This window comes from Protopterus annectens, chromosome 1.part0 (assembly GCF_019279795.1).
Source record: "Protopterus annectens isolate FY-2018-M chromosome 1.part0, PAN1.0, whole genome shotgun sequence".
In the NCBI taxonomy this organism is placed as follows: Eukaryota; Metazoa; Chordata; order Ceratodontiformes; family Protopteridae; genus Protopterus; species Protopterus annectens.
This window is the reverse complement of record NC_056725.1, coordinates 1,632,990,830-1,633,017,198: the sequence shown is the minus strand read 5'-3', so window position 1 is coordinate 1,633,017,198 and position 26,369 is coordinate 1,632,990,830. Positions and strand designations below refer to the sequence as shown.

Below are 26,369 nucleotides of genomic sequence, written 5' to 3'. Positions count from 1 at the left end.
ACCTGGTTCATTATCATCCCTTTCCACTTTGAATGATAATTTTCTGCCTGTGCTATGTATAGGAGCCTTAACTGTGTTGCTCAAAAATACCCCTTCAAATCAGATAATCTCAATCCGCCTTGTTCTATTGGAAGAATCAGCTTATCCCACTTGAATCTTGCCGTCTTCCCCTTCCAGAAAAAAACCTTCAGTAATTCATTAATTATTATCCACAACTTTTCCTGTGGTTGATAAAAATATGCCTGACCTGTGAATAAAACTAAAGGGACTTAAAATGTTTTAACTGCTTACATCTTACTATAGATATCCAAACAACAGAACTTCCATTTTCTCAGTTTCTGTATTATCTTTGTTCAGTCTCTTCCCACATATCCTTAGCTGCCACACCAAAACCATTTTAATCCATACTCCTAAATACTTCTTTTTATCACGTCCCCATAAATATGGACATTGCTGAACCAATTTGTGTGTAGTCACATAATTTACTGCTACTGCCACTGTTTTAGCTTCATTAATTTTGTATCCCGAAAAGATAAGAAAATCTCTCAAAAAGTTCCACAACACTGTACTATCATTTTCTGGTTCTGTGAAGTATAAATTAATATTATCTGCAAAAAGACCCAGCTTTTCTTGACCACCATACCAACTATATCCTTGAATTTCTTAGTCCCTTATTTTCTTTGCCAATGATTCTAAATATAGCGCAAATAATAAAGGGGAGCAAGAACACTCCTGCCTGGTTCCTCTGCTCAAACACAGATCATCAGTGAGGACCACACCCACTTTCATTTTCAACTCTGATCCCTTATATATCCTCCTAATCAACCTTATAATTTCATCAGGGAATGCATATGCTTCCATTGCCCTGCTCAAAGTCCTAGCTTACTCCGTCAAATGCTTCCTCTGCATCAAGACCCACCAACAACAGTGGTCTTTTCTTATGTTCTGCTTCCCTCTGGATCATCAATTATCTGTTAATGTTGTGAAATATTTGCCTCCCCTCCACAAAACCACACTGATCCATATCTATCAATTCTGGCATTACATTTGCCATTCTTTTAGCCATAACAGGCATAAACAATTTATAATAATGGTTTAGTATTGAAATGGGCCCATATGAAGCTGGATCTGATGGAGCTTTACCCTCTTGAGTTATTACAACTACCACTGCTTTCCTCCAGAATGTTGGTACTTCTCTTAAAATACAGTTAAACAAAGATTTCCAGATTTGTATCAGTTTTTCCCCCTCCTAGATTCCAAACTTCCACAGGAATATCATTTATTCCTGGGGCCTTTCCTGAAGATTTGTTATACGTCACCATTTTTATCTCATCTCCTCTTATCCTGTTAGTAATTGAGCCTCATCTACCTCTAACCTTGGCATATTTAATCCTTCCATAAACATTTCCATGTGTACCTTTTCTTGATTTGCACATGTCTCTGCTTTATACAGACTTTCATAGCATTTCCAAAATATTTGTAATTCTTCTACAGGATCTCATTATCTTCCCTGTTGTAGGCTTCCCTAAGTTTGGCGACAGCCCTTTCTACTTTCTGTTACCCGAGTCGTTGTGCCAAATGTTTTTGTGCTCTAGAGTATTATCAAAAATAGTTGCTTAACAGCGATCATTCTCCACATGTATATGTCTTGTTTATCTTCTTTTGCATATTTTGTGAAAAAAAATATTTAATAAAAAATAAATTTGATAAAAAACAGCAATCTTTCTAAACGCATGCATATTCTTGAAGCAATCCCTAATTTTCCGTTTAGCATTCTGCAGTTGCTCCTCTTCTTGTTCTGTGAGATTCCCCTTATTCTGCAATATTTTAACATTTGTCAGTCCCTCTACATAGTTTGTGTTACTTCTTCACCATATCTCCCTTTGTTTTATTTTCACCTTATTTTTAAACTCCACTTTAATTTTATCCTGCTCCCTAGCTACATTTTCAGAAGAAACGTCTGTCTTTTCTAATATCTCCTGAATAATTTCCACTACCCATTCTTTAAATTCCTATCTTTTCAACAGCTAGGTGGGAAAGCACCAGTGTCTCATTTTGCTTTCATTGCCCTGTGTTTTAATTTTAGTTATTATTGTTGCATGATCTGAAATAATTATTAGGTGCATATCAATACCTTCAATTAAATACACGTTCCTGTGAAATGTAAATTCTGTCTAATCTAGGCCAGTTTTTGTATCTTAGGGAATAATATGTAAATTCACATCTTCCATGTCAAATATTTTTATATCTTTCTTCAAAAATCCAGTCTTCTTTCCCTTCTGGTCCCTCCAGGCTCATCTTCCTGTTACAGAAATTCCAGTCCCCACCTATAAGTAATATTCCTTGCTGAAAGCTAATTATTTCTACCAGAATTTTCTTAAGCTCCATTATTGCAGCTTCTGGTGAAATACAAATACATGTCAGTGTAAACATCCTCCTTTGCCAGCATCCCCTTAGTACTACAAATCTACAATTATTAACTTTTTTATCATCTTCTATCACTACTGGAGCTCTTCTTGCAATTAATATAAGTACTCCTCTTTTCCTCTGCTGCCGGTATTCTGCTGAATAACTATCCTGAAAACCTTTCTTTATCAAATTCACATGTTCAGTTCTTTCCAAGTGTGTCTCCTGTAGCATAGCTATTCGCACTCTACATTTTTAATATTGCTCATTACTTTCTTTTTTGTATTTATCTGAGCGACCACTGATGTTTAAAGACATTACAGAATGAATTATTTTTTTTCAAAAGCTGATATTCCCACCTTTTATGTATAAAAGCTTTTTTGTTAAATGTCTAGCTTTTGTGTTACATGCATATACTGTTTGGCAGGTTAAATTTATACATTCTTTTCTTGTCATCTCCATATGAGCTTATGTCACATCTTACAAAGATATCCCTTAATATCTATTAACTTAATAACACACAAAACTATACACACCTTCAAATATTGAAGTTTTACCCTCCTAATAGGAAGGAATGTTCCAAACTGACAGCTAGATACATAGACTTAAAATAACCTAAAACAAATGTTATCCATGGTAAGACTCATGGTGCACCCTACACTTCTGTTAAGTGCTGTCTGGCTTTCTTTTATTTTTATAGCTCTCTCTCAGCTGAGAAAACACTTGAATGCTTTCAGAAAATATTTTCTCCAAGCCAATTCTCTTTATCAGATTGTCTCCTACAGGCATGAGAACCACACAAAATTGCCAAGCACGCATTTGTTTACCAGAAGAAAGCCTTATAATATTCAATATTTTTTCATTTACTTGCTTTTTCTTAAAACTTGTTACTAGATTAAGCTAAGGGCCTTTACCAAATCGCTCCCCCTATGGAAGAATAAGAAAAAAGCATATTCATTTTTCTTTTGCCATGCTCTGTTAACCAAATTTTTCTTCTTTTTTTACAATGCAGTGCCTGCAGCTATTAAAACTAAAAAAGGAGAAAGAGAAAAAAAAACAGGAGCACCAATTTACATCAGTACCCCATTACACTAAAAAGTATCTGAGAAAACTTTACTTTACAGTACATAAAGAAAATCACGCACTATTAAAATAGCAAGAAAAAATTCTGTTTTACTTGCAGTTACTTTCTCCCTCCTCTTCCCCTCTATTGAGTATTTTTCCAAACATTAATGACATGAAATAGAGCATATTTATTTTACTTTTTATTTATTTAACGTTTGTTTACCGAGAAAGTCCGACTTGGAACAAAGCCAATTTTCAGTGAAGGCCCGGGGAGAAATGCTCTAGACGCATGTATTTGTAACATGGGAGGAAACCAGGGTACCCAGAGAAAACCCAAGGCACTCCACCTGAAAATCAAACCAGAGAACCTCTTGCTGTGAGGTGACATTGTTACCGATGCACCGGAGTCCCCTACAAGTTTAACAAAGTCCAAAAAAAAAGTCCATTTCCAGATTTTCTTGTTCTGTCATGCTTCATAGATATAATTATTGCTTTGTAATCACACATTTGTCAATTTCCAAATTACTGGTTTTATTCCTGTTCATCTCCATCTTACAAATTTTGTCTCTGCTTCATCTCAAATTCTTCTGGTCGACTCTTGTGATGTTTTCCTTATCTCAAACATTTTCTATTGAAACACTGGAAAAGGTTTCACTGGCACAGTCTCTCTGTGGTCTTTACTGCCAGAAGAACAAGAAGCAACATTTTCTTCTATTTCACAGTTCACTTTTTCTTGAATAAACCTTTGTATTTCTTCCTTAGCGTGTACTTCATCAAAACAATGATTTTGTCCTTCCAGGGAAAATATTTTGAAGATAGCTGGGTACAGCAGTTTGAATCTCACACCTACTACTCAACATTCCCTGAATAATGGAATAAATTTACTCTTCTTCCACCTGGTGTATGAGTAGTCATTCTCTGCAAACACTCTGCTGTCTCCAACTTCTAGTACTTGGTCCTTCTGCCATAGTTTTATCAGAATCAACTCCTTCTGCTGGTAAGACTGGATCTTTATTATTAAAGGTGTAAATTACTTTCTGATAGTCAGGTTTTCAGCATACACAAAATGTGCCCCTTCAAATTATCAATTCCTGTTGTGTGATACCAGTCCAGTTGCTTATTTGTGCCTTCATAAAATTAATACAGTCTGTTCCTTCTAGCTTCTTTGATACAGCAGAAAATCTCAGGTTTTCTGCCCTCTAATTCTATTTTGTGAAACCTTTCTTCTTATGCAGTCTCATATTCAGCCATCCTTTTCTTAATTTTGACCTCTGAGTTTTGCAGTTTTATGACCTTATCCGAATATCTGTTTAAAGCTTCTTTCATTTTCTTCCAGCCTTTATTGTTTGAGCTGCTACACTCCATCAGCGTTTTGTTTATTTTAATTAGGCCTGTTTGCAGCTGCCTTATACTTTCCTCTAGGTTACTGGAAGTCATGTCTGTAGCTTACACTGTTTTTTTTTTTTGCTGAACAGCTGCAGTACTTTTCCCAGTCAGTGTTTCTTCATTAACTTTTGTAGTTGATTTTCCTTCAGGTCCTCCGTATTTTTTTTCTGGCATCCAGGCAGTGCATTTTACTAGCTAGTTACTGAAATCTACCTAGAAATTTTGGTCCACCGTCTCTCTCTCTCTCTCTCACCTAAGCTTTTATTTTCACACTGGGAGAGCAAGAATTAAGCTGTTGCTCAATATGCAGCCATCTTGGAAGTCAGTTGCACCCCTTGTTGGTGTACTGACAATCTGATCCAGGGAGTTTGTGTTTACAAAATCTAGGAATCTCTGTGCCTGCACGTTTGGTGTCTTACACGATTCCCCATTAACAACAGGGTAATTAAAGTCGCCCTCGAATATGGTATTGGGTGGGATGATGGTCTCCTGGGTCATAGAGGGGGGACCTACAGTTTGCAAAGAAGTGGTATTGGATTTTGCCTACGGTGATTTGAACGTGAAGAAGATCAAGTGCATTGTCCTGAGTGACCAGCCTTGAAGTATAAGCATTTCTGATGTAAACCGAGACACCTCCACCTTTAGTACCTGTCTGTGTGTGTAATGCATTATAACCTTGCACCTTTAGTACCTGTGTGTGTGTGTGGAAGGCATTATAATCTTGCACTGTCAGTGTGCCTTCAGCAGCTTTAAACTATGTCTCAGTTACTGCACTGATGTCAGCATGCTCTACGGTAAAGAGAGCTTCTAAGAAATGGAGTTGATTGTTTAGACTCCTAGCACTAAGCAGTAGCACCTTTAGATTTTCTTGGTTTTGATTTACTATGTTGGAAGTACTATCAGTATGGCATTGCCTAAAAAAGGCACCATGGGGGAGGACAATGTTTTAGCTAATATTTGAAAGCCTAGAGTGGAGAGGTGCAGACCATCCCAGGCAAAGCAGGAAGGTCTGTTGACCATCTCCTTCCATGCTGACAAATACTGAACCCCCTTAGAATGACACCAGCAACTAAGCCAATTATTACAGTCAGTCAGTCATCATTTGTTCATACTGTGGCCTCAACCTTAGAAAAGGTAAAATGCTGCTCAATGCTAAGCTCATACTAGCATGGGACACGTATTCCAAGACCTCAATAATGTCTCTCTTCATATAGTGTATGGAGGTATATCTCAGGTCATTTACATCCACATGGACTATGACTGAGTCATACTGGTACTTGTGGCCCAATGACCCTAGTGTGTGTGTGTGTGTGTGTGTGTGTGTGTGTGTGTGTGTGTGTGTGTGTGTGTGTGTGTGTGTGTGTAGGTATGTGTGTGTGTTTGTGTAATGTAGCGGATCCTGGCCCCTGATAAGTAACTGTCTGTGACTTTCTCCTTACTCAGCCTGGTGACAGGGACATCAGTCTCCAATGACCAGAATGTTGGATTTTGTGGCGGCTTGTCTTCTGTGCTTAGACGTAGAGGCTCCATGAGATGCGACTGTGTGTTGATGTGGGTGTTATTTTGGAAGAGTGTGGGCAGGGTTGCTGAGGGTGTTTGTTATGTGCACCTCATCTAGGAAGTCTTTGGGGTTTAGGTAGGTTACATTTTAAGTGCCTCAGCATATGTGGGTCTATGCGTCTACTTTGTATTGAGTATGATAGGTGCAGCGTGTGTACTACTGACAACCTTATTGACATTAGATGTGATTTTATGCGACAGCTTTGCCTCCAGTGACATTGTGTAAATGCATCTTTCACATACCATATCAGTTTGTTTGAGAATTAACTGGTTGTCAGTAAGCAAGAGGCAATTTCTACATTGCCTCGGGATGTCCATATCCACCAAGTTGGTAACGGAGATAGTGGGAAAGTTCATATCCATGGCAACAGACCCTTTTTTATTGAACAGACACAGCTGGAGTGAGAATATAAAATAATGTCATGAGCATCCAGTTTGCAACTCTGGGGGCAGTGCTTGTCACTGTAAACTAGTTGTCCTGCATGCAACTAGATACTGGTGAAATTTCAATGGTGCTTTTACAGGAAAAATATCAACTCAAGGTATCTGTGGCTATACAGGGCACTGCCAAACACCTGAGGGGAAACTAATAAGTAGGGTCTTATGATTTATGAATAAAGTATTTAGGCAGATATTCTGAAGTTAGAAGAAAATTGAGAAGTACTTACTGAAAAGAAAGACTCAACTTGACAAGAATGATGAAAAGAGGGGAGTCACTTGAATGGCTACTGCCTAATACTAGTGTTGATCTCACCACAGCTTCACTCTGCTGGGATACAATGCTCCTTTCCTCACCAGAAACAAAACAGTAACACTACTCCCAAGATGAGAAATAGGCCACAACCTGTTTGGTTATCCACAATCTTGTCCCAGATTATTTAAGGGTCTGTATGCTTCTTACAGTCTTTTCCTGATAAATCCCTTGACTAGCAACCAGGCTAATCATGAAGGTCAAGCATAGACAATCACTTCCCAACCAGAAAGTCAGGAATCTATGCACTCTGATCCTTCTCTCACCAGGAGCAAAATATAAGTATTTTCCAAACTGGGCATCTACGTAGTAGTTATTACGCTTTCCAGTGATCAGCACCCCCCCAGGAAATAATGATCCTATGTTCCTGCTCTCACTAGGAGTAAAAGAGAAGCACTGATCCTGATATGACTACTGAGAGGCACAATGTGGGCTCTCCAGAACTTGCTGGTCTTGGAGTAGATGTTGCAGATTTTAAAGGTAAGATGGACCAATGGTTTAATATTCTAAGGGCTGCAGTGCGCACTAAGCAATTAGATATGAAAGGGGGTAACAAGTTTTAGCCATCTAAGTGGACAGCCACTAATTTTAAAACAGTAAAGATAGATTGGAAGGGGTGGGCACTTTGTATTCTGGTTCTATGGAATACAGTGGAATGGCCAAAGAATTTAAACAGCTGAAGGAGAGCAATTTCACAAAATGATAATTTTTTTGCTTTGTGCTTACTCATAATAGCCAATGAATGAGGAGAGGGAAGGAGATACGCGGTCAAATTAACATAAGAGACAGGCAACTAGAAAGACAGTTGAATTTAAAAACCTAACAGCATGAAGGTGGGGAAAACTTAATTTCTGTCCGACTCACAAGAGACACAGCTGTGGTCTCTTTCCTAATTTAAATATGCAATTAAAATTAGAATACTAGTAAAACACAGTGTAAATAAAAATAATCACAATATACAAAACAGAAAGAAGAAGGTAATAAAGCAACACAAAATACAAAAAACCAAAAACAAACTAATTTTTCCCTCACAGCAAGTTGTGGCAGAGTCTGGGTGAGCTTTTCTAGTAAAGAAGCAAACTCCCCAGCAAAACAGCAGTCTTAATTTAGCAACATCACCCATTGTAGACTTTTGTAACACAGTAGCCATTTGCAGTTTTTGCTATATCTACATTTTTGCAACTTCTCAACAAGTTGAAAATGAAATACCTTGGCTATGTCAATAGCATGCAACATGGCTTGAAACATTAACACATCAAAAATTTAAAAGAAATGATACTTACTGTTAAGAAGCTAAATCTTCCCTTGAACCTATTTTTTACACTGATGGCAGCAGTGATATAGATCTCGGCTAGGACATTTGGTGAAATCTTCTCTTCAGCACACTCAGCAAGATTCACTGCGCACAAAGCCAAATTCAAACCACACCATATGGAGCTATGTGGAAGTTTACCTACATAGTACAAAGGAAGTATAGTTTGTAGCAGCACATGAGATACACAGGAACAACTCAATTTTGCTTTAAGCTTCTTTTCACAGCAAAAAATATCAGAAATGAGCAAATGAAAGACAAAAATTGAGATACTCAACTGCCTTCAACTTCAGGAAAACCTCAAAACATATGCAGACAGGTTTACCTTCCAAGGAGGGAATGACACCCCTATCTTAAATGTAACATTTTCTGTACATTATCACCACTTACTGATCACTCAAGCATAGTAATAAAAATGTAAGTTATGTACTTATGCTTACTTATGCTGGATCCTTTCATTCCTGTCTGTTCGATACAGCTGTTGGGTCTTCAAGCCACTTGTTGGATCCATGCTTGCAACATAAGTGCTCCAGCCTCAAGCTCCTCAAATCTTTCCTTCCCACAATGCACCTGCCATCTCTAGACCAACTTCCTCAAGATTGAGTCCATTGCCTAAAACAGCTAGGACAGAATATGTCTTGTTTGGAATCCTCAAACAGCTGAAAGTAGGGGGAAGGTGGGAGGGTGGTTGTATCAAACTGACTGGAATGAAAGGATGCAGCATTATGCTAATTACATAACTTCCATATCCTTTTCATTATGTCCATCAGATTTGAATCTTGGGTCAGAATCCCTACATACTGGAACTCCTGGGTGGTAACATGACAGCAGTCCTTTGATGAAGGTTGTTCCAAAGTAAGCCCTGGATCTAGAAATCACATCACACTTGTAGTCTTTAGAAAAGGTATGTGATATCAGCAAAGCTGCTGCAGCATCAATACTGTCAATGTAGGAATTCTTGAAGAATGCTGTAGGGATAGCTACATGTGTTGAATGAGTTTTTGGTTTAAATGAGAGTGGCTCATTTTGGCTTTGATAAAAGTACAGCTGTATGTATAAAATCTTACTATAACAGTAGATGTTCTTCTCCTTACTGCTGCAGTACTCACTATGCAAGGGATCTCCTGCCAAGGATAGCTCAACGTCCGCAAGTATACCAAAACCATTAAAGTTTATAGACATCGTATGTCACATGTATGCTCCTGTATGCTCCCTGCGCAAGGCATAAGGAATAAAGGTGATGTACAGACACACACACCTCAGAATGGATAAACCCCAAGAGGAACAGAATGTCCCTAGAGACCTGGAGGGACATGTGCATCCAGGAGGAGGAAAACAAAAATAATCCCTAGCTAGGAAGGGAAGAAGAAAAGGGCAGAGCTGAGGGGGTAGGAGGGAGGGAGTGAATACTGAAACAGTGAAGAGAAGAACATCTACTGTTATGTTAAGATTTTACACAACTGTACTTTGTCCTTCCATATCACTGTTGCAGTTTTCTTCACAAAGAGAGAGTACAAGAGCTTAAGAGGAAACCTGGGAGAAGGAAAGCATTGAAGAGTCCTCTGTAAACTCAAGCAAGATAGCCCTGGCAAAGTCAGCTCTTGTTCTGGAAATAACATCCAACTTGTAATGCTTAGTAAAGATATGAACAGAAGTCCAAGTAGCAGCCTCAAGGATGGAATTGGTATCCAGTCCTTTGAAAAAGGCGTCAGAAGAGGCAACAGCTCTGGTAGAATAAGCCTTTACAGAAGAGGAAATACATTTACCATAAAAAGAATAACAAAAAGAAATGGTCTTAGAAATCCAGAATAATATGGTTTGACTGCCAAACCCACAGACCTGGGATGAAAAGAAGCAAAATGTTGCTGAGATTTACAAATAGCCTTAATCTTATTCAAATAATATCTGAGCTGTCTATGCAAATCCAAAGTGTGAAGAACCTTCTCACTAGCAGCCTGTGGAGAAGGAAAAAAGGAAGGCAAATTAGCAGACTGATTAAAGAGACAGATCACTGCCCGCCTTGGGCATAAAAAAGAGGGATTAGTACGAATAGACACTATTCCCTGTGAAAAACTGAAAAGGGAGGAACAGCCATGAGAGCCTTAAACTATCTATACTGCAGCAAGTGAATATAAGGACATGCAGCAGGCTCAAAAGGGGCTTGTGCCAGTTTGTCAAGAACAAACTGAGGTCCCAAGAAGGTGGAATAGGCTTCCTGGCAGGCCCGATATGTTGAACTCATTTAAGAAATTGTATGACCTAAAATCTAAAGGCCAGAGGAAGAGTTAAGGGCAGACAAGCAGAAAGTGCTGATAGGTGAGCCTTAACTGAATAATATGAGAACTCAGCATGGATTACATCACACAAATAAGAAAGAACCAAAGGCATCTCCATTGAAAAGGGATCTTGGTTACAAAATAGGCACCAGACAGAAAATTGCTTCCAACTGGACAAATATGATTTCCTAGTAGTGGGTTTCCTGGCCTCCTGCAGGACCCAAAGTACATCCTCTGAAAAGAGGTGTCTAAAAGGGATCAAAACCCCATCACCCACAGCATCAGCTGAACGGTGGACAAGTGAGGATGGATAAGTGACCTCTTGTCTCGTGAGAAGGTCCACTCTGTGGAGTAACTTGTGGTGATTGCCCCTGGACAGGTGAAAAAGGAGGGAAAACCAATGCTGTATGGGGCAAAAGGGAGTCACCAACAAGATTTTGGAGGAATCTTACCGATCTTGTGCAAGATCTTCAGAAGCAGAGGAAAGGGAGGTGTAGAAACATCACCTTCCAAGCCAGAAGAAGGGACAGCAACCGACGCAGGACCCAAGACTTTGTTAATCAGGCCAACTGAGGGCAACTTGCCAGCAGATTACCCAAATGTAATGACTGCAACAGTGAAACATGAAGAACATCATCACCTTCCAAGCCAGAGGACTTGGGACTCTAGAACAGAGGACAGGAAGTTGTTCACAGGGGAGGCAAAAAGATCTACCTGAGGACAATGTCCAGAAACATATCTCTGTGAAGCACCCATTCATGAACCTGCATCCTAGACCTGATCAAGGACTCTGCCACTATATTTTGCTCTGAAGGAATGTAGACAGCCCAAGAGCCACTTGATACTGGACAGCTAGAGCACAGACCTGAAGAGCGAGTCTGCAAAGAAAGCAGCATACCATATCACTGTGGTACTGTGTGTAAAAACTTTGCGGGGCCTGGGAAGGAGGAGGGTATGAAAGGAGTGAACAGCTACAAGGAGAGCTCTTGTCTCCATGATGTTGATGTTATCTGACCTCTGATGAAGGGGGCATGAGACCCTGTACCTTGACAGACCTGAAGGAAGCTCCAGACCCCCTCTATCTGAGGCATCTGAGAAGAGCTCTTGAGAGGGGACTGAAGGTTGGAAAGGAAGCCCTGGATTGAGAGAAAGTTGATGAAGCTGCCACTGAAGCTCAACCTTGAGACAGGGAAAAAGGGGAATTAGGAAATCCAGTGGATGGCACTGTTGAAGCGACACTGACTTGAAGTACCACTGAAGTTTTCTCAATATGGAGCCTGGCGGGATGCCGCACAGGAATGGTGGAAGCCATAAACCTGAAGACCCTAAGAAAATCCCTGGCTGTGTCTGAAGCCAGAGGAAGAAGACATTGGAAAAAAGCAACCAGAGAGAGCTCCTTGGGGGAAGGCAGAGATGCCCACATGGGAATGGTCTGGATCCTGCAACTGAGAAAAACATGATCCTGAGAAGGAACCGGGACTGTTTTTGAAAGTTTGTGATGAACGCCAGTCTTTGCAGCAAGGAAGCCGAGAAACAGTAAACTGGAGGTCCTGCTGTCCTCGGGAAATGAAGCCTAAATGAGAAGGTCATCCAAATAAGGAAAGATCTGAATACCCCTCAACCTGCAAAAGGCAATAACAAAAGTGACTCATTTGATGAATACCCTTGGGGTAGTAGAGAGACCAAAAGGCAAAGCAGAGAGCTAAATGGAAGGAAGAAAGAGAGAAACTCAAAAATTTCCTGAAAATGGGATGGATGGGAATGTGAAGATAGGCTTCTTTGAGATACAGAGATACCAGAAATGCCTGAAGAAGGAACATAGACTGAAGGGACAATATGAAGCACCTCTTCAAAGAAAGGAAGTTGCTCCCATGGATGTTGAGGGATGCCCAGAAATGGAGGAAGACATTTCCACACCATGAAATATCCATGGGGATGATGGACACAACCCAAGAGTCTTGCGTGATGCTTAACCAATTTGGAAGGGACAGGGAAAGATGAAGGGACAATGGAAGTTGGCAGAGGGAAAAGGGAAGCAAATTATCAGATGGAACCTGGTTTGTCCTGAAAAGGAGTCTTCTGAGAAATAGGGGTCTGAGTAGATTTAGCTAGAGGTATAATTCTAGAACCCTTTTAATCTTTGGGAAGAAGGTGACTGTCTGCAAACAAATGCAGACTTCGAAAAATAATTCCTCTGAAACTTAGGGATGGAAGAAAAAAAATATATGTTTCAGCTCCTGCAAGGCCTTGCCCTTATCCTGGAGAGACTTAAAAATGTTCAGAAGATGAAGCCAAAAGTAATGCCTCAGAAAAGAAACAAATGCAGCAGCCCTAGAAGGAGCATCAGCTGCATCATAACTACACTTAATGGAATGGCGAGTCACTTGAACGGTAGAACCCAGCAAAGAAAGGGCTGAAACCTTCCCTTCAGAATCAGGAAGGTCAAAAACTACCTGAGAAAGAAAAGCTAAAACATACCTAGACATGACAGTCTGGTAATTGATAGCCCTAACAGCCAGGGTGGCAGCAGTATAAACCTTTTAGTCCAGTTGTTCCATGGCATTACTATCCTTGTTGGAAGAAAGCAGCCTAATGGGAGAAAAGAGCTTAGATGATTTATCAGAAGAGACAGACACCACAGAAGCATCAGCAGAAGGACATTTACACAGCAATTTACAATCATCAGGCACCTTGCAAAATCTGTCAGGTTTCCTGGCAGCTTGAGGGTGAGAATAAAGAGCTACAGAAGCTGCTGAAAAGGTATTTATTTATTTATTTTATTTATTTATCATTTGTTGACCGGGAAAGTTCAGGAGGGCAGCCAGAAATGGAGGAACAGCAGAGGGTTTAGGTGACTCCATTTGGAGGAGTCAGTAACACTTCTGAATATCAGAAACCTGAGAACAATCCAATGTGAAACATTCCATCACACGTGAGGTAGTGTCCCCAAAGGACAGTTCTTCTAAAGGAGAATCTGAACTGCTAGAATCCTCTTCCTCAGACCCATAGTGCAAAGGAAAACATATCTTAGAAGAGTATGCCAAGGACTCTTCCCCAAAATCCAGAGCTTCATTAGAAGACTCTTGCTCCCTAGGTCTCTTAACAGGAGTAGAGAACTAGAGAGAGGCAAGCACAGAGAATCCTTGAAGAGGCTTTAAAGCCATTAAAGCACTGAATAATTCATGAGTAAAATACTACCATTCATGTTGGGGATATTTAATAGCAAGGGAAATATGCATTTTTTTTTCATTTCTTCTTCTTTTGTGGGACGTCCACATGAAAAACCCTAGGAGGGTCAGACCCTTACTGACACTCTACCAGCGTATTAGAAATCTCCTCCTGAACTACAATCTGTAGAATCCCTCTCAGTCCCTCAGATATAATCAGCCAAGGTTCCCCCCAATGTCTGAAACAGGCATTTGAAAAAGCCACTGAACTAAAGACGTATGAGAAGTTTGATTCATGTTGGCCTCTAATAGAGTCATGGCAGAGGAATCCGAAGCAACAACTGGATGATCCTCCAGGGTTTCACCAGCCTTGACACAGACGTCCAGGGAGGCTGGACAGCATCCAAATCAGACATGAACGTTTTGGCATTTTTCTTGACTGGCAGCTGACCTTCAGGATGGGAAAACTCTGCCATAGCACCTTGTGCCAACAACTTTAGATATTGGTTTTCTAGGTAAATATACAAGGAGGAGAGACAACTATACAGGGTTTTAGGGAATAAAGCTTGGAAATGGAACACTGCGTATGGTTTGTCAGAAGCATTCAAACTGAACAGGCACTGTTTGTGATGATTCTTATGGGGAATCTGCCTCCCACACTGACATTTTCTCTTTCTGGATGACATGTAAGCAAACAACACTAAAATAAAAAGTAAGAAAGAACCCCAATGAGGCACTTATCTGAAAATGGCTCAGTAACCAGCACAGAAGAGCATTCAGACAGACATTCAATGATGGCTTTCAGAATGGCGGCAAAGAAGTTCTGAGGTGTGCGTGCCCATACGTCATCTTTATGCCCTACGCCTTGCGTGGGGAACATAAGTGTGGCATACAACACCAACAAGTACTGGCCAGATATTGTGCTATCCCTGGCAGGAGATGCGTTATAGTGATATGGAAGGACATCAAATGGGATAGTCTGACAGCCATCTGGACAAAGTTATCCTGAGCACTTTCTTTCCAGCATGTATGGAGCAAAAGAAACAGCTGTGCGTCCTTCTTAAGTTCTTTTAAAACCTCAGTTACCCGTGACATCCAATGTTAAAAAGTTAATAGTTTGAGTCAAACTGCATTTGAATGTCACCTTACAGATGAAGGACATACTGCTTCTGAGGGATACTCTGTCTTCACAAAATATTAAGCATGGCCTAAGCGAAGACAGAGCAAGTAGTTTGGAAATTCCTCTAGCTGAAGTAATGGCCACAAGAAAGAGTTTTTTCGATAAAAGAAATTTCAAGGCTGCAGAATGAGTTGAATTACAACCTCCAGCATTAAATTTAGGCTCCAAAATGAAGACAGACTGTCTCACTGGCAGTGGAAGTAAAAAACACACCTTAAGAAAACCTTGCACGGTTTATATGATGCCAGCCAGCAGGAATCAGACTGACGGAGGAAATTAGAAACTGAAGCCAACTGCACTTTAATCATTGAGAAACTGGCACCTGCAGCAAAGAAGGTCACTAAATACTGTAAGATATCAGGAGCTGAAGCAGCCAAGGGATTGATCTGATGAGATGCGGCCCAGAGAGCAAAATGCTTTCATTTAGTAAGGTAGAACTTTTAAGTACAGTCTTTCTGGGATGCTGACAGCATCGCAACAGTACCTTTAGACAAACTAGGGTTTCTGGCCATTACTGGAATTGGAAAAACCATGCAGTTAATTTCAGATTTGGGGGATCCAGGTGAGGCTTCCAACACTCGTGGAACAGAACATCCAGGGACAGATCCAGAAGCCAAACTGGCTTATTGAGATAAGGCCTTTGCTGAGAGAATCAAATTTGTCTGGGCCAGAAAGGGGCAATCAGGATAACCTCTTTTCTGCACCAGAAATCTCTGTAAAAAGTTTGCAATCAGGGGAATTGGAGGGTAAAAATATAGGATCCTCTCAGGGAATGCCTGTCTTGGGGTTATTAAGATGAAGTATGTGCAGTATTTGCTGCTGGCCAAGGATGCAAAAAAACTGCAGCATGGATCACCCCAATCGTTGAAAATGGCCTTAGCCACCACTGGAGGATCATCCTGATGAGCCTGTCAGCAATGCAGTTCAACTTCCTAGGAATATGCATTTCTACTTTAAAACAATGCAAGCTCACTGCACATTGTCATATTCCCCTTACTTCCTGAAATAAGAAGTGTAAGATCCATTCCCTCCCTGCTTATGTACCATGCCACCATCATGTTGACAGTCTCAATTGTGATCACACCAGAAGGGAAGTCTTGAAGCTCCTGCAATGATAGGAGAACCATTCTCATCGATAAAAATGCTGATGTGAAGCTGGCCTCCTGAGCATTCCAAACACCTTGGACCATCCTCTACTGAAAATCGCCTCCCCTACCCCAAGGTGGAGGAATCAATGGTGACTACTGCTTCTGGAAGAAAGAGAGAGAGAGAGAGAGAGAGAGAGACAAAAAATGAATGATCTTTCTAACTGGACAAGTGGGGAAGAGGTCCACCAAAGTAGATGATTCCTGTGAGTATTGGTTAGAATGAATGGGGTATCTGAGACTGTGCGTCAGTTAAGACCACTGAATACGCAGTAACCACTTTAACACTCTCATGTGATTAAAGAGGATAATGAATCATCAGAATACAAGAAGGCATGAGGTCTGGGACACTTGGGACCTGGTAAGATCTTGTATTGGCTTGTGAAGAGCTTGTATTCTTTCTGAAGGGAAGGCTACAACATGGCAAACCACATCCAGATGGCAGAAGATGAATTGTATGTACTGAGTTAGCTCTAGTTAAGATTGTAAGGTTCTGGTTGTGATATCCAAGGACAGACAAATCTGGAGAAGATAAACTCTGCCTTTCTGTAGGGATTCCACTACTGTGGCAGCCAGGAACCAGTCAGCCAAATATGGGAACAACATGGTCCCTTGAAGTCAAAGATGGGTTGAGACCATGATCATGCACTTGGTGAACAACCAAAAAGCTACCGTGAAACCAAAGGGCAGGGTCCTGAACTGATGAGTGATTAGTTCCTACTCGGAAGAAAGAAAGCTTTTGGGCACTGGGGCAATCGTAGTACGTAATTAAGCATCCTGGAAGTTTACAGAGCACATCCAGGCATTCTCACTTAAACAAGGCAGAAATGACTGCACTGTGACACCACAGGATCTGCTTTACAAATGTGTTCAGGTAGCTGAGGTCCAAAATTGGCCTAAGTTCTTTGTTCTTTTTCCAGATCCTAGCTGATCTAGTGGGACTTTTGGGGTGGCTCCCCTTTTAATACGGACTGAACTTTATTTTTGGTCACTTTTAATTAGGGGGGGGGTGGTACAGCCAGGAGTGTCTACTGAGATTTGGGAGGGGGGATGAGAAAAAGGGTATTGCAATAGACTTTGGATATTATCCCTCTCACCCAGAAATCCCATTGGATTGCCATCCACACTAGTTTACAGAGGGATTGGAAACTCCCAACTGCCTCTAGAGGGGTAGTCAGGTAACCCTTTAGGGACGTGATTGCTGGTACACTGAAAACGTACAACACTATCCCTGGTTTTGTGGGCATCCACAAACTCTGGGTCAGAATCCATTAAATGGGCTGACTCTGTCTTGGCAACCCCTGTCAGAAGATCACAGGGAGAACACTGATTTTTGGAAATGCAGAGAATTGTGCCATTTTTGGTTCTGACTGTATGGTCTAGGGGATTATCAAATCTCACTGTGACAGCAGATATTGTCATCCTGTCCAGCGCACACTTTTCCATGCTTTGCTTAACAGTGGAACTGAATGACAATGATCCATCATATGGAGTGTTATGAAGGATGCTTTGAAATTGTCCACAGGGTCACATTAGCGGAGCCAGGCAGCAGGTCTGACCTCATTACATAAGCTGCTCCATCAGCTGCACTATCCACAAGTTGCACAGAGAGGGTGGTAATATTGCACATTGAACAAAAAGTCGTTTCTAATCATTTTAAGCCCTGTGTAGAGAGCTTCTTCAATATGCCTTGTCGTTTCTAATCATTTTAAGCCCTGTGTAAGGAGCTTCTTCAATGTGCCTTGCCCTTTCTTGGCTAGAACTCTCTGAAGTCTGTTCATATGTGTGGTACAGTTCTCAGTCCTAATTGCAAAGGTGTCAGAAACATATTACCACTTCTCCAACAGGTCCATCACCCAGGATACCCTATTTTGCAGATGGACTGTAACCATATTTTCAGTCAACTCCCTCTTAGTGACGGCTGAGACAATAATGGATTCCATCAGGAGACCCTTCATTCAGTACTGCCTATCCTTGTGTGGTCTCAAAATTTTGTAAGGCTTCCTTGGTACCAACTCTCATTATTCAGGCTCTTGCCATGACTTCTGCATAGCTAGATCAATAAGGCGATATGCTGGGGCAGGGTGTCGAGCCATAAGCCTCAAGTAAGACTTCTCGGAATGGGGGGGGGGTAGGCCCAGTGACCGTTGTGGTATGTGAGCTCCAGGAGTTTGCCAAGGTTAAATCCTCAGGTGCAGACCAAGGAGAATCCCCTCTATCATCCAAATCTGACTCGATTAGGAAGAGACTCTGAAGGGGAGTCCAGATGATTCCTTTTGTATGCCCTCTTTCTCAACCCATTAGATGGTGAGTTATCTGAGTACTCAAATCAGTGTCATGATACTTGGAACACCCATTTGAAGCTTAGGGTTTGACTCTGACCAGTAGAAGTATGTGTGGGCTCAGCAGCAACATCAAGGGTGTCCAGGGGCAAAACCATGACCTGTGAAGTCTGATGATTAGATTGTAAAGTAGATGATAGCATTCTGCTCATAACCTTAAAAGCAGATCCAATGTCTGCAGTATTCTAGGAGACTCCTTTGAGGATGGGTACCATCCCAACCAAAGAAAGAATATCTCTGGTCAAAGGTAAGAACCCTAACCAAGTAGAAGATTTCAAGGAGGGGAATGGCCAAGATCCCTTGAAGGCCAAGGACCCCAAATCACAGCATGAAGCCACTAAAGCAGGCTTCCAGGATGGCACAGAGCACTTGGTACAAACTTGGTGTGACTCCTGAGTTCTACTCAGCTCCAGAAACCTTGGATTTGAGTGGGATGGTTCAAGAGACTCCAGTGCCAAGGTAGGAGCACAAGTCGGCACCAAAGACTGGATCCAGCCTGGTCAACTGTTCCAAACATACTGGATCTGAGATCTGGGCATGAGATGGAAGTCAGACCTGTTTTCTCCACCCTCAGTACCCTCTTCATGGGATCCACTTCTAAGTTATAAATGGTCCTAAATGATCTAAGAAAACAGAAGAAGAGCAGAATGGGATCCAGGATGATCCCTCCCTGAAGGCAACTTATTTAGTCATCTTGCTGGCATCCTGTCTATAATCAGGATGGGCTTCAAGGGTACTGAGGCAGAAGAAGGTGGCTCTGGGTCTAACCCTAAAGGGGAATCCATCTTCGAAGTTTTGGGTGAGATGACAGAATCTCGTCCTCTGCCTTTCTTTTCTTATGATCTTCTATGTCTCTCTCATCTCTCCCAGGACTTACCTTTGCCCCGTTTTCTTGGTCTCGTCTTCCTCTGGATCAGAAGAAAGAAGACCTTTAAGGACCCAATTATTTCTCCTGTCAGCAGAGGCCCACTGCCAAAAGGACATGCACACAAAACAATCTGCAGTCAGATGCTCCACCTCTAGACAGTAAACACAACAGTCATTACAATTTTCTATGATAAAGTGAAGGGCACTGTTAACAACCAAGACAGAGTGCAATGGGAAAGACCTAGTGATGTCTGTCCTGCCATTAATCTGACTATGAATACTTGTGAGGCAGGCATCAGAAGAGTTCTGAGCAAACCCTGCTGTAAGACATTTTATAACAGCAAGAATGAAATTAAAGCCCTCTGAGATAAGAGCTTGGAAAAAATCACTTCTGTTTATGAAAGCTGAGAAGGGAGGGTGACTCTTTGCTAATAACACAGTGGAATACAACCAAAATATTGAAGACATGCTCACTAACACAGATTTTTATCACAAAGTGAACTTGGAGACTGATGCTGCTACATGTAAGAGCATTCATGACATATTACAACTGCTTTATGAGAATGACTTTGTTAATGAAAGACTGCACAACTTTTTAACAGTTGCTCACTCTCAGCGTCTAAAATATTTTGGAATTCCCAAGCTTCACAAACATGTTCAAGACCCACCCTACATACCAGACATTGCAAGGCATGGTAGTATCACTGAAGCTGGAAATATTTTCCTGGAATATCACATAAAACCTTTGGCTAGTGATGTTTCTTCTTTCCTTTTGGAGACCCTTAATTTTCTTGGGAAAAATTAAACAGTTCCTTTCTCAATGTGGATACATTTCGGTGACTGCATATGTAAAGGCACTCTGCATAGTGCTGCCATATGATTACTGCATTGAAGCTGTGAGAGATACCATGGCTAAAGCAACTTCTGCCCTCCCAGATGAGACTACCCTTATTTAAAACTTACTTTATCTGATGATAAGCAGTGTCTTTTTTGGTTTTAATGTTAACATTTACCAGCAAAAATGTGGAATTGCAATTTAACAGCTATGGCCCCTAGCCTTTTTAACACTGCTTTGGCTAAATGGCAGAGTAAAACAGAACTCAGAGTTCTGGTGAGCCATTAAGTGCTACTTAAGATTTACGGATGATATTTTAATTGTGTGGGAAGGGGTCTGAGGTTGCTTTAAATGAATTTTTGTTCTCCTTGGACAATTGCCTTCTTTTCTGAAATGTACCACCCATTATGACTTCCAAGGTCAGTTTTCTAAACCTCACAGTGAATAAGCATCTGCAGTCACAAGAACCTCACCATAACTTATATCGTAAGCATACTCACGTAAACTAACTCCTTCATGCAAGCATCATGCACCCAAAAATGACCAAAAGGAATGCAATTCAATCACAGGAAATGAGGATAGCTCGGGTGTCTAAAGGAATGGGTAGTTTCCTTAAGAACCTGCATGATCTCCATACATACTTTCTTGTGAGGAGATATGAAAGTGTTACCATTAGATGCATTATGGATCCTATTAAGGACCTCAAAATAAAAGATGACATTTCCTTGTATGCAGCCCTGAGAAGATTATTACATGGGCTGTGGTCTCTTTATGCTGCCTAAATAAAAGAAAAAGAAAAATAAGTATGACCCTTACTTTTATAAAGACACCCATGAGATCAACAAAGTTCTTCACGGCAAATGGTATATTCTATTCTGTCTAGTAACACACTGCTAAGTATGATTCTCAACCCTGGCCCTTCTTTTGTTTTTGAAAAAATGAAAGGAAAGTTTGACTTTTCGGCTTTTCCCGGTTAGGGGTCGCCACAGCGGACCTCCGGTCCGCTAATAATTGGCAGTAGATTTTTTTTTTTATGGTACCGAGTTGCCAGCCCGATGCCCAACCTTCAGCAAAGGCACGCCCATTCATGCATGTCTTTCAGAGGCCACTCGACCGCGGGGAGGACATAGACCTTATTTGGAACAAACCGGTATTGAAGACAGTAGTGGGATTCTTAGCACCTTTAAATGTGCCCCCCCCCCCCTGTGCTTTCTGTAAATTTATAAAATGCAGAGTTGTTTTTCATCTGCTGTAGCTCAGGAAAGAAATATAACAGCAAAGTATCAGAGAACCGTAACACTGAGAAGGTTACGAACACAGTCTAGCACTCCAAATGTTCTGTCTTTTCCTTCTTTTTTTATGTTAGAAAATTATTCTAAGCTGGAAAGGATAGTCCACCACAATTATGAAATCAGAACATTTAAGCAAATCCACAATCAATCATGCTGTGCGCACAGCGAAGCACTGAAGTCAAGTAGGCTGGTGGAACTAAATAACGATATGTAGACTCGCTCAGTGGATGAAGATAATTTTCGCCAATGAGCCTTTTTCCTTGTACTGCATGCTGTTGTACCAAGCATTAGTTAGTGCCCCAATTCAGACTACACCGGCCACAACTAGGACAATAAAGTTTAGCACAGCCAATGTAGGCCATGCACATGTGCTTAATACTGTTCCAGCAAAGCCCATGAAATAAATGAAAGAAATGATAACATAATACATTTTTTTACGGATATGCCAACGGTTCTGGACACAGCCACAATTAAGTTTGTTTCTTTGATTTTTCATTTTACATATTTATATTTTATTTTAGTTTAGTTAGTTAGTTAGAAGGTTGGTTTACATTTGTTGACTGAATAAGCATGCTGGCCCAGGGACCCTTTTCAGACATGATCTGGGCCTAGTAGGCAGGCAATACTAAATGACTAAGTTCCAAACACAGACAGCAAATTATATAGATCTACATGACTTTACAGTATAATGAGAGGCAATATCACTATCTCTCAACATCAACTGATATACAAGTACTACCAGAAGGTAACTTTACAGACAATATAATTGCCATAATTTTAATTTACATACAAATACAACCAGTAAAAAACACATTAAAATAACAGTAACTGTTATGTGTTAGCAGAAATTGTAACTTCACTGTTTAGTGAGAGAAGTATTACTACACATAAGCATATTTTGACATACAAGTGGATTCAGTAAAACATTTCTAAAATAAGAGTTTGTTATGCATTAATAGAAATTATAATATCAAAACTAAACTGCTGCTAAGTTTGAAAAAACAATGCAGTTGTTACTAAAGTTAAACAATGGGTGTATGGTTGCTGAACTTAAAAACAGAATTAGTATACCAAGATTAAGGATCAAAATCAGGATTAAAATTTATACATGTAAAGAGAATACTTAAACGGTAAATGAAGAAGCAGAAAGATTATCAAAACTGGAAATATATAAACACATTTACTGACTGGAGTGAAATCCATCACTGGGTATTTTATTGTCCAGTTAGGCTGTATAGTTAATGGACAGTACACATGTTAAAGCTGCAAAAGTCATCCAGATAGGTCATAATGATGGCACTGTGAACTGCCTTTCAGAAGTTTTTTAAGTAGCTTTCAGAAAGATCGACAGTCAAAGAACACCCACTTTTTGGAATGGTATTTCAGGATGTTGATCTAAAGTTCATGAAAGATTTCTTCTGCTACTGCCATCATATAAGGTGACCTGATCAAGAACTTGTCTCAGTTCCTGAGCAAGTATGAAGTATTTAAAACATGTACTAGTCTTTTTTAATGGTAGGCCGTAGTTAACCTTTATCAGTTTGTGTATTCAGGTGTTAGTAAAGGATATCCTTTCTTGTACTGGGAGTCAAACAGAAAGAGATTAGTACCTGTTGATTGCACTAAGGTGAATAAATCCTTGAATTGTGTCCTCTGCCTTTTGCATGATTTTTGAAATACAAAAGGATTTTAGGGCAAAGATGGATAAGGAATATTCTAGCCTAGGAAACAATAAAATGACTATAACTTGTCTGTCTTCTTTTTTTAAAAGCTGTGACATTCTGCAGGTAACCTTGAACTGATTAAGCTCTTTTTGTGACTGTCCCTCAACATAAAGGAGGAATGTTATGGAACAATTAAGTTACATCCTAAGTTATTTATGTTGTGGACCACAAATGAAAGGATTATCTTAGAGGTTCAATATTATTAAGAGGTTGCACCTGTAACAGATTTTGTTAGTTCCAATAACATGACACTGGATTTTTTTGTGTTAAGGGGAAGTCTATGAGACTCCATCCATTTCCATAAGTTTTTAAAGTCATTTTGCAAGGCAGAGTTCAATTCTTATAAGCTGGTTCCTAAACTTGTGATAACTATGTCATCTGCATACGGTAGATAATTAAGAACAGAAAGGTCAAAATGGACAGAATCTGTAAAGAGTGACAACAGAAGTTCACCAAGTACTGAGCCTTGGGGCTCACCAATGTTTGTTGTAGCTGTCTGTCAAGACATAATGTCATACTAAGTAAGACATTAGAGTGGTCACAAATCAGTTTTTTCTAGTAATTTTGTAATTTGTTCTAAGTTTGCTATGGGCCAGAAGTCTTCAGCTATTTTAGAGGAGGTCACTTTAGGCAAAGGCAGTATAACTTCTTCTTTCGGCTTTTCCCAGTTAGGGGTCACCACAGTGGATCACGACCGGGCAAAGGCATAATAACAGCGTGTTTAAATTGATCCTCTCTCAGCATTCTACAGAGTTTGTCTTGAGTTTCCCATAGTCAAGCATCTCTAATGCTCAGGAGCTGGTGTATCTTGGCAGGTCTCAGGAGGTCTATAAGTCTGTCAAGAGAATAACAATGACAATTTGGGGAGGGAAAGATGGTAGGTTCATTAAAGTAGACAGACATGAATAATCAACAGCTAACATTATGGTAAGTAAATAACTATCATATCTTGGAGAGACCAGTCCGGCCACTTAATCACATGAGACAGAGTCTCCAGTTAAACACTTATGGTGGCACCATGACAGAATATCACAAATTTTGGTAGCTCTGAAAGATGGAATTTTTTTTATTGATCTAGAGATTATGTCCAGCTTAAACTGTCTTATGAAAGTATGCAGTGAAGCCTATGTCACACTCCTACACAAATATCTATGGAACAGTTTCTGAAGAAGACAGATGAGGTGGCCATTGATCTGAGAGAATTTGCCTTTGGCATTAAAAGATTAGTTCTGTTGGAAGAGTTATATACAAAAAGACGCTATTAGCCATCTGGACAAAGTTACTTTGGACACCTGTCCTATTTTGGTAGGTGCAAGGGATACAAATAATTGGTTGGTCTTTCTGTGATTCTTTGTTAGTTGCAAATGAAACCTTAATTATCTAGGCGTATCAAGAGCATGTAGGGTATATTTTTTGTGTATTGAAATATTGGGGGAAGATCACAGGGAGGTGGATTAAAGTTCATTTCTGAAGCTATCTTAGGCCTAATAAAGTATTAGTTCTTAGGGTGACCACATCTTTGTGAAATATTAAGTAATGAGGGCAACATGAAAATATTCACAACTCAAACGTTTTGGCTGTAGTGATAAGGCACTAAAGAAAGAGTCTTTGAGAAGAGAGATTTTAGGTCAGGTAAACTGCCTGGTTCAAATGGGGGGGGGGGAGTAGTCAACATCTTCAAAACAGTAGATCCCAATGGGGAACAGGATCTTTAATAGGGGGTCAAAGAATGAAGGTCCCTTTCAGAAAGACCTTAGGCAATTTCTGAACTGCCAATGACTAAAGATTAAAGGCAGGATGGAAACAGGATACTGCTGCTAGGTGTACCCTGACAGTAGAAGAACTAGAACCTACATCAAACAAAGAAGAGAAGAGTAGTAAGGTCAAGCATACTGGAACTGAGAAGGGGGCTAGACTTTGCTGAATTGCTCAATCTTTTTCCACTAGCCTTTAAACAGCCTCACAGTGGAAGGGTTCTGTGATGTGGTGAGGATATGAACAACCCTTGATGACTACAAAGGGCCCCTGACCATCAAAGCAATATAAGAAATCATGCGGTTAACTCTAGGAACCGAATGTCCATGCAAGGACAACTGGATGGGTAAGAGATCTGGAGTGGATCTAGCACAGGCTTCTTCATGAGATGAGGCAAAGCAAGGAGAACCAAAGCTGCCATGAAAAGAATGGGGTTATAAAGATCACTTTTGCTCTGCACAACCTGACTTTCTGTATGAATCTTCTGATCAGGGGAAGTAATGGGTATGCTTCAGTGGAAGGATAAGAGGGCTGCATTTAGTGCTCGAAATGCAAGTGAAAGAATATTGTCTGCACCAACTTGAGTTGAGGAATCTCCTTAGGGGTTAATAGAATATATCTGCTGAGCAAGTCTGCTAGGTAGATGATCTAGCCAGGGAGATGTGCATTGCTAGAAAAAAGTATTTTGATGACACTGCCGAGTTCCACACTCACTCCCACACTCTCAGGGTCTCTCCATAAAGTGGGTTTTTGTACCACATCACTAACGTGTCTGTTGCATTATACTCTCATGTAAAAGGTCTGAAAAGAGTGGAGAAATCATATGCTGTCAGTCCCGAGGTGCCTGTAGAACTGAGTGTTGAAAAGGAAGAGAACTGTACTGAAGTGTGTACACTTTATGAATGATTTTCAAAACCCAAGAATCTGAATATCTTTTTCGAGAATGGAGATCCGAGAGAGCGCTTATTTGAAAGATTGGAGGGAAAATGGCTGAGGGGGCGAGGGGAGGAGTGGGGAGAAGTCAGACGTTTGTCGGCTTATCTAAAAAAGAGCCTTTGGCTACTTTGAAATCATATTTAAGGTTTATCCTGCCTTTGCTTTTTCGAATATTTTGCCTTTCTGCTGAGTGGACATTTTATGATGGAAATGACCTGGTTTGGAGAGGCAATTTCTTTGAAATTTTGGAAGAGGGAAAAGAAAAAGTTGCCTGAACCCCTGCATAATTTTACCCTTCTTCCAAATTTTTTTTTATTGGAAAATCTCTGCAGAAGGGAAGCATCTAAAAGCTTTGCTTTTCACACCCTCT

The 26,369-nt window shown here is 40.4% G+C and overlaps 1 protein-coding gene across 1 annotated transcript in view; it reads right to left on the bottom strand.

Annotated features, from left to right (window-relative positions):
* SREBF2 (sterol regulatory element binding transcription factor 2) overlaps positions 1–26,369 on the bottom strand; it is an 895,155-nt gene that overhangs the window by 451,315 nt on the left and 417,471 nt on the right. Inside the window, exon 11 of the mRNA XM_044068232.1 lies at positions 8,452–8,621. Within this exon, the coding sequence (XP_043924167.1) occupies positions 8,452–8,621 (170 nt within the window). The remainder of the gene's footprint in view (positions 1–8,451; positions 8,622–26,369) is intronic.